The sequence below is a fragment of the Tamandua tetradactyla genome, chromosome 4 (genome assembly GCF_023851605.1).
Source record: "Tamandua tetradactyla isolate mTamTet1 chromosome 4, mTamTet1.pri, whole genome shotgun sequence".
In the NCBI taxonomy this organism is placed as follows: Eukaryota; Metazoa; Chordata; class Mammalia; order Pilosa; family Myrmecophagidae; genus Tamandua; species Tamandua tetradactyla.
The window spans coordinates 116,104,796-116,116,954 of NC_135330.1; the positions used below are offsets into that span (position 1 = coordinate 116,104,796).

Consider the following 12,159-nt stretch of genomic DNA (forward strand, 5'->3'; position numbering starts at 1 on the left):
ATGTTTGGTAACTTGTGGGATGCACAGTGACTTTGTGTTACGTTCATGTTCTGTTCGACAGCCTATGCCCAACAGGAGAGCTCCATGGCTTAGCTCTAAGTATCAGATTAGTTTGTGAAAACAAGTCTAGATGTGCACATCAGATTAGTTTCTGGACTTGAGGGGCTGCTTTTCTTCCTTCTCACCATTCATGTTTTTCTAATTTTAATTAGAACATACACACATATACATATATGCATAAAGTATATACTGCCTTTTTAAAAGATATTTATATCATTGTATCATTTTTTAGCCACTTATTTTTCTCTCTGGACATTGTTTTTTGAGATTTGGCCATGCTACACAAGATATAGATCTACTGCAAGTGTTCTAAGAAATGATCGATGATGAATATACAACTATGTGATAAAAAAAATATTGTTCTTCTCTTTCTTTGCTTTGTCTATATGATATATTTTACAATAAAAATTTTTTAAAAAAGGTGTAGATCTACTATATTCTCTTCTTCTCTCCCTCTCTCTCTTTTCCTTTCTTCCTTTCAGTCTTCCTCTCTTGATCTTCCTTCTTTATCTCTGGGATGCTTACAAATGGGGCTTGATTGAATATTTTTGTTCAGGTCTCCTTGGGCAGTCACTAGGCAAGACTTTAGATGCCATAGCTATATTCACCTTTACCTGATATTGTCAAAGTACCCTCTAAAGTGGTAAGGCAAAATTTCCCTCCCATTAGCAATTTATAAGAGAAGACATTTTGGTCAAAGATCCTCCCTAGCATTTGACAAGATTAGGATACTTTTTTTTTTTTTTTTTTTGGTCAGTCTGACAGGTGTGAAATAGTATCTTGTTTAAATTGCTAGTGAAAGTAAACATCTCTTCACATGTTACTGCTCAAGAGAGGCCGTTAAGTATAGTGGCTAAGAGCATGGACTGGGAGCCAGGCTGCCCAGGCCTGAGTCCTGGTTTTGACATTGACTAGCTGTGTGACCTTGAACAAAGGTACTTCTGTAAACTGGGGGTGATAGCAGCACCTACAGCACAAGGCTGCTGCGAAGATCATGCTAACATATGTAAGGTGCTTATAGTATGGCCTGACAATAATAGCGAGTCACTATATAAGTCCTAGCTAATATTATGGTTGTTCTTTTTATTATTGTTATTAATGGGGTCTCTTCCTCTGTGGAATGCTTGTTTCTACCTTTTGCCCATTTTTCTATTGCATTGTTTGTCTCTTTCTAATTGATTTGTTAGAGTTCCTTATATATTCTGTACACTAATCCTTTTATTATTTTTTCCTTTGGTGATATATATTATAAATGCTTTGTCTGATTATTGTTTTTTCATCTTATTTATGGTGACTCACCATTGCTTTTCATATGTTAACGCAAATATATGTAGTTATAAATTGGAAATGAAATAGTATACTTTAGTGTTTGCTTTATATTTATAAATGTAAAACACTAGTCTTCTTTTCTAACTATACACCCCCCCCCCAAAAAAAAAGAAAACAAGCAAACAAAACTAAAGACAGTAAACTTAGAGAAATTGGCTTTTGCAACTCTGGGCTATCCAAATGAGTCAAATGACACATGGTTTATCATCTGTGGCTTCTCTTATTTTTTTGTTCTTTCATAAAGATCATATTTTTGATGAGTCTCCATTCATAGATATAAAATATTGTCACATTTCAACATAAGAAGCAGCATCCCCTTCCTTCCCTGACTTTCTCACAAGGCAGTTTCTCCTCCCAACCCTACATACCTCCCAACAACATTCTAGTGTTATTGGGATAGATGAGTAGTAATATTTATGCTCTGGGCTGAGGTAGCTCCCAGGCCTGGTAAGAAGACACTTTAAGAATGAATAGGCTCTTCCCTTTCCCTCCGCCCCCTCCACCAGCTCCCCAAGATTCTAAAGTGGCTAAGAAGTCCAACTGACTCCTTGAGAATTCTTTGCTCTACTCTTCTTCAACTCTTCTTTTCCACTTTTAGAATTGATCACCTAGATTGAGAAGGAGTATCTTGTATATTTCATCTTAGGTTACATTATTTAGGTCAGGATAATTGAATATAGAATAGCTTGGGCATTATATAAGTTGTGTTTTCTTCCCTTGCTCCCCGTGGTTATTCAGGGACCAAAACTGATGGAGGCTCTACTGACTTCAATACATGACTTCCAAGGTTCCTCTAGTCCAACCAGAAGTAGGAAACTATATGGAGGCTCATGCCTGGGAAGTTTGCAAGTTAGTCCTGAAAGTAACGCATCACTTCCTTCCATATTCCTTTGGCTAAGACTCAATCACATGGCCAACCATAGCTGCAAGGGAAACTGGAAAATGTAGTCAAGCCATGTGAGCAGGAAGGAGAGGAGAGTAGCACCTCTGCTACAACTGTATTTTCTTGAGCTAAGGTTATCCTACAGCGACCTTTTAGATTAAACCACATGAGTCCCTGTAAGATCAAACATGTAGGATACTTAAAGAATCGTATGTTGAACATCAGTAAGCTGTATCTTGTAAACCAGTATGAATTATTGGTAACCCATCATCAGTTGTTTTATGGAGAATAAAGGAAGAGGTCCTTTATTCAAGCTAGGGCCACAGTGATAAAGTGGAAGAAGACCATCCTCCTCCAACAGGTAGCAGAGAGGCTGTGATTATAAAATAGAAAAGGTCACTAGTAGTACTGGAGTTGAGGGTTCTTAGTTGGTTTCCCATCAGGAGATTCTTCTTTTTTTTTACCCCTCAAAGAGGTTCTGTATCTTATTTTTATTAAATACGACTATAATTGCTTACAGGGATCTCAATTCCATTCAGCCAATATATGAAAATTATTTACCAGGGGCTGTGCTAATCATAGAAATCTACCAGCTAACATGATAACTTGCCTTGTTTGTATAGTTAATTACGTGGGAGAAATCTGCCTTTCCCACAGGCTCCTACATCTATTTCTGTGGCAGCCCTGTGGCCCTGCCATTATGCTCTAATCTGTGGTATGGGCGAGTAGTGGTAATTGGCACAAAGACCATGGCTTGGGTGGCTCCCCAGCAAGCTCTGTGCTGAGCATTGGAGGTAAGAAGCAGCAGCCAGAACACACTGGGGCTGCCAGTCTTCTCAGTCGGAAGTTCCTTTCTTGCTTACCTCAGTGTTCCTTTTTCAGTGCTTTCTCTGATGGTACTCAGCTCAGGATTTTCAAAAATCTCATCCAGACTTCTGGGAAACTCTCTTCTTTTTTCACTTTTGACTGATGACTTCATAAAGCCCCAAACAGTAGGGGTACCTTCCAGACTCTGCAACTTCATTAGTCTCCTTGTCTATTCTGGGCAAGATAAGCAATCCTAGACAGATGGAAAGGCTGCTTGTCTTCAACTGCTGCTGTCTTATATTTCTCAGGGTTATGTATATCATTTAACTTTTAGCTCTTCCTTTCCAAGCTCGAGTCTCTGACCTAGCTCGTGTGCCATGTTCTACCTGAGTTATTATTTGAAGCAATGTTGACATCTCTGTTTGATCTCTAATTCCTTGTTTTCATTTCATTTTATTTTTTGCTGGATGCTATTTGTTCTTCCCAGACCATCTGTGTTTCTTTTGATGTCCATGTCCCAGGTACTTCATAATTGGATCTTAGTATTAGGCTTAAAATATTAGTGGGAAGCAGAGGGGTAGTAGAAGGAAGGAGGCAGACTGCAATGGGTCTGATATAGTGCACATCAGGCCTTGTGAGGCATTTGGTTGTGAAAGTGGAATAAGGGAGAAAAAGTTCACTCAGTACCTGGGAAAAGGACAGAGGAGTAGAGATTGGTCAGTGGCAGGCAGTGTGGGACAGTCGCTCTAGAAACAGTTTACTGCTTCACCTAGGTTAAAGGAGAAAGTGGGATGGTAGTTGGATTGTTTAAGGAAAGAATTTATTAAAACTAAAGACATCCCTAATTCAATATTTCAGAGCTAAAAAAGAGCTGTCAGAAGTGCAGACAAGCAAGAATAAGGAGTGCTTCTTAACCTCCCTGGAAGGAGGTTCACGACCTCCCTTAAATCAAATGGATGGATGTGTGCGTGCGTGCGTGTGTGTGTGTGTGTGTGTGTGTGTGTGTGTGTGTGTGTGTATTTGGAGAGAGAAGATATACCTTTCTGCTCTTGGAATCCCAAAGGGGTCCATGATCCATAATTGTTTAAAAATTACTGAATTGGAGGGTCTTTGTATCCCAAGAGTAGTCAAAACATGAGGGAGATGAGGTGAGTAGGAGAAAGAGACTTCTGGGAGGTAAGGTCAAATCTAGTATGAAACAAGAGTAGTATGAGGTAGATATTGTGGATTCATGCCCCACGACTCGATAGTGGAGTCTGAGTACCAGGCTTTACATGTTCAAGTGGGAAATTAGGGCCCTGTACTGTGGAACCAGAAAGTGAATTTATCTGTATATTAATAACACAAAGTGGAAAAAAATGAAATCGCCAGTACATATATCACACACTAGTTTTATATATTTCAAACTAGTGTTCTTCCAAGATGCATTCTTGCCCTGGCATTTTGTTTTGATTTTCTCCTCTATCCTGTTCTCATCCTTCCCTTTGTTCTACCTTACAAGAACATTTTCAGTTATCATCCGATGAAAGTCCAGCCTACTATCCAAAGGTACACTCAACAATGATATTTATGTTTTTATGAAGGTACTAACTAAGATCTGTTTGTGTTTCTGGTAGCAAAACTGCAGAATTCTTGAGCAGATTGGACACAGAGTTGCCAAGCAGAAGCACCGGTCAAATTACTTGTGACCCACAGTCCTCGACATGGGTAAGTGGAATTCCATGCAGGGTGGTGCCTGGCACCCATGAAGGTTCTTTAGTGGCTGAATATTGAGAGCACAGAGTGACCTGTGCAGCATAGGATGCTGGAACAAAGAGCAGATGATCTGGTCTGAAATGTTGGCTACAACTGTTGCCTCTACTACAAAGCTGTGCTCGGACACCAGGGCTAACCATCCGTCTCTGGAAAGCCCCTTGATCACATGCAGTCATCTGTCCATCCATCCCTCCATACATCTGTACATCCATCCATCCATTCTTCCCTCCCTCAGATTTTTATGTCTACCTAACGTCTACTGAGTGCACAGTTTCTGCCATGAAGGATGCTGGTCAAGCGATGGAGTTATAGTTATAAGGCAAAGTGGTGAGTGTGGAACATGTTACAAGTAGAAAACATCACCACCTTATCAAGAAGAAGCATCTGTGCCAGGCCTTGTGTGTATGCATGTGTATGCATGTGTAAATGCATCCTGGTGAGGTGATAGCTGAGCTAAAGCTTAAAAGGTGGGTCAGTAGGGCCATTCCAGGGTCAGAAGGAATCAAGACACAGAAGCAAGCATTAAGGTAGAAAGGCAAGAAAAAAACATGGCTTGTTTTGGGGAATGTAGCTGGAGCATAGAGCAAAGAGCAGTGAGCTAGAAGGCTGGAGAAACAGGCCAGGGCCAAGAAGCTACCACAGGCAGTTTGAGTGGGACAGTTCTCCACTGTGCGGGCAGGATGCTTAACTTCCCTGGCCCCCAGATGGTAATGTTTGTAGTTCTGCCCACACATTGAGATATCTAGACATGCCCAACACATTTCCAGCATTTCTTAGCAAGCAATTTAACTCCAAGAAATGTATAGACCATATAAAGGAGAAATTTATAGCCATAGAAAAACCACTGAAAAAACGTGCATACCACCGTAAGGAGCCAAGGCATCATTCTGTGAATACTGGAGACTTGTGGAGACTTATTCATGCTGTGGATAGTGGAAGAATGGTGGGTGAGAGGGTTGGGGTAAGAGGTTTGAGCACAGCTCAGAAGGTAAAATTGATTGAGCTTGGTCATTGGCTGGTTGGGGGACAAGAAGGTCCACATGTTTAAGGTTGACTCTGGGAGTGGGTTGTGGTTGAAAGAAAACATGGATTTAATATTTCAAAAGTCAGCTGGTCCAAGGCTTGGGCAAGTAGCAGATAAGTTAGCTGCAGGAGAAGCCCAATCTTCATTCCCTGCCCTCCCCCCATCCCCACTTTGCTTTAGTGACCGTTTTTTAAAAAGTCCAGAAGACAGATGGAGCTATAGGTATGGAAATTTTTGATCAGCTTGTGTCCCATTTGCAAGGGCACAGTGAAGTTGCATCTTAGAGACTACAGGCAGTAAAGCTACCAGTAAACCTTATTTAACACAAACCATATTCATATGCTCTGTTCATTTGATTTCAGAAAAAGTCTAGCATATCCAGTAGTTTTAGGGATTTCCTTTTAACTTAAAAAATTCTGATATTTCATTTATAAATTTCAGACTGATAAAATAGTGTTTTAAAGATCCATAAGAAATTATTTGTTACCCTGTGTACTCCTATATAAAACACATGGCTTCTCCTGCATATATTTTTAAAAATTAAAGAAACACATTTAAAAATTTTAGGAAAGTGTGGGCCACAGTGTCTTGCAGGCAGAGTTCTCACCTCATATGTGGGAGACCCGGGTTCAATTCCCGGTGCCTGCCCATGCGGGGGAGGGAAACACGAAAAGGTCAGGAAGATACTAGGACACTTCCTGTGAAAGGTTTTTTTTTTTAACTTCTTTTCCTGCATCTAATGTGGTCTTCCATTGCCTAAGTCTGTCGACGTGGGCACCACAAGCCATATTGACAGAGAGCCAGCACCTCTCTGTACGTGTTAGGGGGATCTGGGGGAAAGAGTTGAGAAGTTGTGGGGCGTGGAGGGAAATCGCCAGGAGATGACAGCGTCCTTGACGTCTTTCTGGATTTCCTGGTGCTCCTGATGAGTAGAGAAGGGAGAACAGGACTTGGCGAGCTTTGCCAGCTGGGTTTTGGGGAATGCTGCCAGGATGGTCTTGCTTTCTGCTTGAGGTTTTCCTGAATCCTTCCGTATTGAAACACCTGGCAGTGCTGTGTGTGCCTGCTCTATTTATTTTGGCTCATTTCTTCAATTTAACAAGATCGTCCTGAATTTTAATATTGTCGTCTAAATCATTAGCCATGTCTCCCACAGCTATATTTTCTGCAAATCGATGAATACACGTGTCACGCGAGCCTTGAGGCTATTAAGGGAAAATATGGAAAACAATAGGGCCCAGGATGGCCCCTTATGAACTGCCAGCAATAGCATTGTTCCCATTTTGATAACAAACTATTAATTATTTGTCAGCATTTAGTACATCTAAGTGACTATTCATATTCTGCTCCTTTCATTCTGTCTCAGCCATATTGCATAGAATTCCTCCGAATGCTAGGCAGAACCATTTCTAATGCTTTAGTGAGATCAAATATATATGCTGCATTTTTGTGACGTGTGTTGCTTCACTGCTAAAGGAAGACACTTGCAGTTCACCTTAGCTGTGAGGAATGGAAAGAGTATGAACATTGTGTGTGATGCTCATCTACCTGGAGTGTCATGTGCTACAAGGTTTTGGGTATTTGATTTCATTTTTTTAGTTTTACTACCTGATGCGACTTTCCCGAGAAAATTGTTCTCCTTACACTTTTCTTATTTAAATGTGGATCTGCCATGGGCAGAAGGGAATTTAATAGATACTATATAATTATGTCAGCCCGAAAGACTTCACGAAAATTCCTTTAGGTGTATACAAGAGGCCTTTAGACAAAAGGTATCTGTAGTGTTCACTGACTCATGAATTAATAGAATACTATACAGGTAGAGGTGTGTGTGTGTGTGTGTGTGTGTGTGTGTGTGTGTAGACAAAGTTCCAGCATTGTCGTACCATTCTCAGCCATCATAACTGAATATTTCCAGTGGATGCTATATGGTTTCCATCCTCTGGTTTAACACTCCCTGCCCCCAGCCAAGCTATTTTTTACTGAGAATAATATTTTTTAATACTCTGATCCCTTTGTTCTGCTGCCTCAAATTATTCCTTGGCTTCCCGTCACTTCAACACTAAAGTAAAAATATTTTAGCTTAAGCACAAATCCCTTTGTGCTCTCTGCCCCTGTCTGTCTCTCTAGCTTTACCTCTCCTAGGTCTCCTGAGGCAGACTGGCCTGAGTCTAGGCTTCTGGTTCTCAAAGGGTGGCCCTGGACCAGCAGCATGGGTGGGCCCTGGCAGCTTATAGAATGGCAGGAGACTCTCAGACCCCGTCCCAGACTCAGAACCTGCATCTGAACAAGACCCGGGGATGATTTGTGAGCATATCCTTTCTCTAGCCATACCTTCCACTCACACCACTCTCAACACAGTGCAGTTTGCTCTGGAATTTACATCCATATATTTCATGCTCATTCTTGAAAAAGTCAAATAATACTTGAAAGCATATGTCCCTTGCTCTCTTTCAATCCCAATGCCACCCAGTATTTCACATTCATTGTAATCGTTTCCTACTGCTGCTGTAACAAATTACCCAGAACTTAGGCTTAAAACAATGCAAATTTAGTGCCTTGCAGTTCTCAAAGTCAGAAGTCAGAAGTGAATCTCAAGGGGCTAAAATTAAGGTGTTGATGGGGCTGGTACCTTCTGGAGGCTCCGGGCAGACTGTTCCTTACTTCTGGATGCTGCCAGCATTTCTTGGGCTCATCACCAATTGTCTGCTTCCATCCTCCACCTAGCCTCCCTCTTCTAAGGATCCTCATGATTACATTGGATGAACCCCAAAAATCTAGTATAATTTCCTCATCTCAAGATCCTTGATCACGTTTTTTGCTGTAAAAAGTCTCTTTTGCTATATAAGGTATCATTTACTGGTTTTGGGGATTTAGAAGTTTGATATTTTTGGAAAGGGTCGTTATTCAGCCCACCACAGTCCTCTAGCTGTTTCTTTTGTCATTTGGCTGCATTTATCTAACTGCTATGTGTGTTTTGCTATCTCTTGACTAATCAGTTTTAGACCTTTGTTATTAGTTTACAGTACGGTAAAAGAATTTTTAATATGCTCTTTTTTTTTAATGTACCTATGGGTAAGCTAAGTTTTTTTCACTACATAAATAAGCTTCACAAGAGCAAGTTTGTTAGTAAGCTGCCAGAATGTGATATACCAGAACTGGAATGGCTTTTGAAAAGGGTAATAAGTTACAAGTTTACAGTTCTAAGGAGGCGAAAGTGTCCAAATTAAGGCACCAAGAAGAGGTTACCTTCACTCAAGAAAGGCCGATGGGTCAGGAACCCCTCTGTCAGCTGGGTAGTCACTAAGCTGACATCTGCTGGTCCCTTGCTCCTGGGCTCTGTTGCTTTCAGCCTCTGTTCCTGTGGGGGTTCCTCACTTTGCTTCTCCAGGGCTGGCTTTCATCTCTTGGCTTCCCTTGGCTCTCTCCAGGTTCTGGCTTGCTTAACATCTCATGGTGATGTCTGCTGGGGTCCAAGCATTTCCAGACATCTGTGTCTCTGTTCTCCAAGCATCTACATCTGCTCTTTCTGTCGGCTCTGAGGCATCTGTCGTTTCCATCAGCTTTGTCAGCTCTGAGGTTTCTGTCATTTCTGACTCTCTCCAAAATGTTTCCTCTTTTAAAGGATTCCAATAAACTAATCAGGACCTACCTAGAATAGGTGGAGTCACATCTCCATGTAATCAAATGGTCACACCCAGAATTGGGTGTGTCACAAGATATTCTTAATAAATATACTTCCACTTAATATAATTATTCCATATTTAGATTTTCTCTTATTATGAGTATGTAAAAATTTTTTTTTTACTAACAAGCCAATTAGCAGACTCTTATTATATTTCCTTTCTTTTACAACTTAAAAAAAAAATTCACTTAGCTTACATTTGCTTAATTCCTTTGACCATATGACTGCCTTCTCCCAGCTTTGGGACTCTTCTATAAAATGCTCTGGATACAAATTTCCAGTTTTCCATTTCATGCCTGTCAACTTACCAATTCCATTTTTTCCCTCCTAATAGAAAAGTCCCTCCTGGCTCTCCTGCACCTCCTAAACTAGACTGGTCATTCCTTAGGTCTGCTGCAGAGCTGTTGCTCTGGGATTTGAACACAGTGATTCGCAACCTTCTCTGAGATTGGAATCACCTGGGGAGCTTTAAAAATTACTGATGCCTGGTTCACACCCCTAGAAATCCTGATGTATTGTGGCCTGGGTATCAGGGTTTAAAAGAAAAAAGTCTCCCTAGGTAATTCTCATGTGGGGCCAAGGATGAGAATCACTGCTTTAGAGTCATCTTGGGAATTGCTTTTATAGCTTTCCTCTGTTGGGGGTCCCTGTTTTCTGGACCTTATTTCTTCTTTTTCCTTACTTTTATTTCTTTGTTTTTGTGGAACAGATTATTTGGCAGCTTCCTGAGAGAAGATACATGGGAAGCAAACATCTGTGGACCCTTATATGCCTGAAACTATCTTTATTCGGGCCTTAGATTTAGCTTGCAATTTTACTAAGAGGTTGTATTGGAAATACAACTTGGAAATAGTTTTTCTTTGGAATTTTGGAGACATTGTTATTTTAGCTTTGAGTAATGGCTCCTGAGAAATCCTTCTGAACCTCAGGCCTTATATGTTGGCTCTCCCTGCTTTCCCAGAAACATTTTAATGTCTTCTTTTATTTTTTGGTGTTCTGAAATTTCATAATGATGTGTCTCAGTGAGAGTCTTTTTTATTCATTTTCAATCTGAAAACTCGTCTCTAGTTTTGGGAGATTTTCTTGTGTTATTTCTTTGATTTATTTCTTTTTGTGGAATTCCTGTTAGAATCTGGACCTCCTGGACTTGTTTTCTCATTAAGAATAAAAAAGCCTTTTTCTCCTCCAATTTATCATTGACACTTTATTTTTTTTCTACTTTCTGATTTTTTTTTTAAACTTAATATTCTAAATCCTGGCTTCATTCTTTGTGTGAGGGAAGGATGATATTTTTAATTTCTTCTTTTATTTTAATTCCTCAATTTTTAAAAATGGCAACCTGTTTTTGTTTCATGGATTAAAATATCGCCTTATATCTCTCAGAGGAGACAGTGCAGGGAGCAAAAGAAAACTTGCAAGACTTGGAGACTTACCGCTCAGTATGCAGGATTTTACACCGCCCTTTCATCCGTGGTCTGCACTTGACTATGCAGCCCTCCGTACTAGGTGCCCTGAGGAAGCTCTAGTTTATCCAGAAAAGATGCTTTTGATCACCTACGAGGTTTGGAAGAACCAGCACTTGGATAAATGGCAGGTTGTAGAGGCATGGAGGTAAGGGGCTTCTATTAAGACCTTCTAAGAAGCCCTTTATTTTCACCTTGCTGTCATCCGTCTGTCTTCCTCACTTCCCACTATCTCCATTTCTTGTCCCTTTTATTGCTTTGTGGAGTAAACTAGCTTTCTGCTCCTAGAGTCCTCTGTCCCCACCCCAGCAACTCCAGGTTTGACCTTTTCCTCTCTAAGCCACTTACCATGGCCTCATCTACTTCACCTCCCAATGTGTTGGTCTGGGGATATGGACAGGTCTTGGTTTCTGAAGATAGCATCTGTGTTTCTATCTTTTTTGTCTCTGTTTAGGGTAATTTTTGAGAGAAGGAGAGTGCTGAAACATACTCTACCACCTTGACATTGTAACTTAATGCTTCCTTAGCTTTCCTTTGTTCACACAACGCTCTTCTTCCTGGTAGTCCGAATCCTCTGCTGTTAAAGGACCACTTCATGTCACTCACTTTGACAAGGTGCCCTGGAGCCTCCCAGCTGAATTAAATGTCCTTTTGTGACCTCCTTTATCACAGTGACTATTATGCTGTACTGGACTCGTTTATCTTCTTGTCCGACTCCACATCAGGTTGTCAGTACTGGGACCCTGCCTTAGCTCGGTATTTGTCTGTAGGAGGGTTCAGTATTGCTGATTGAACAAACACATTGTAAACATAGCTTTAGGGGGAGGATGAATGCGGTTGTGTGTTTTAGTTGAATGACCAAAATTAGTATTAATATTGAATTAATGTTTAATGGTAGAAAACTAATACCATGACTTAGAAACTTCTGGACTTTAGCACTAATAGAAAGAGTGATTTAAAAGTATGCTTTTTTCCCCTTTTATTTTTCAACAGAAACTTCCATCCCAGCCTAAGGATGACAGCTGGGTAAGCCAACATTAGGATTGCAAGTAACTTTGCTGTCTTCATAGTTGCTGGGTGATTTTTAAACTACCGCTTCCCAATTCATGTGATCCTTTTTACCGCACCTTATGTGCCTAATATCTATATTTTT

At 40.5% G+C, this 12,159-nt stretch overlaps 1 protein-coding gene across 3 annotated transcripts in view; it reads left to right on the forward strand.

Annotated features, from left to right (window-relative positions):
- The window catches only part of EPSTI1 (epithelial stromal interaction 1), a 117,654-nt gene that overhangs the window by 73,167 nt on the left and 32,328 nt on the right, over nucleotides 1-12,159 (forward strand). For 2 of the 3 annotated variants that reach the window (XM_077158339.1, XM_077158338.1), the window contains exon 7: nucleotides 4,696-4,786. In XM_077158339.1, the coding sequence (XP_077014454.1) occupies nucleotides 4,696-4,786 (91 nt within the window). Of the gene's footprint in view, nucleotides 1-4,695; nucleotides 4,787-11,999; nucleotides 12,033-12,159 lie in introns of all 3 variants that reach the window. The other variant, XM_077158337.1, reaches the window with a different exon arrangement.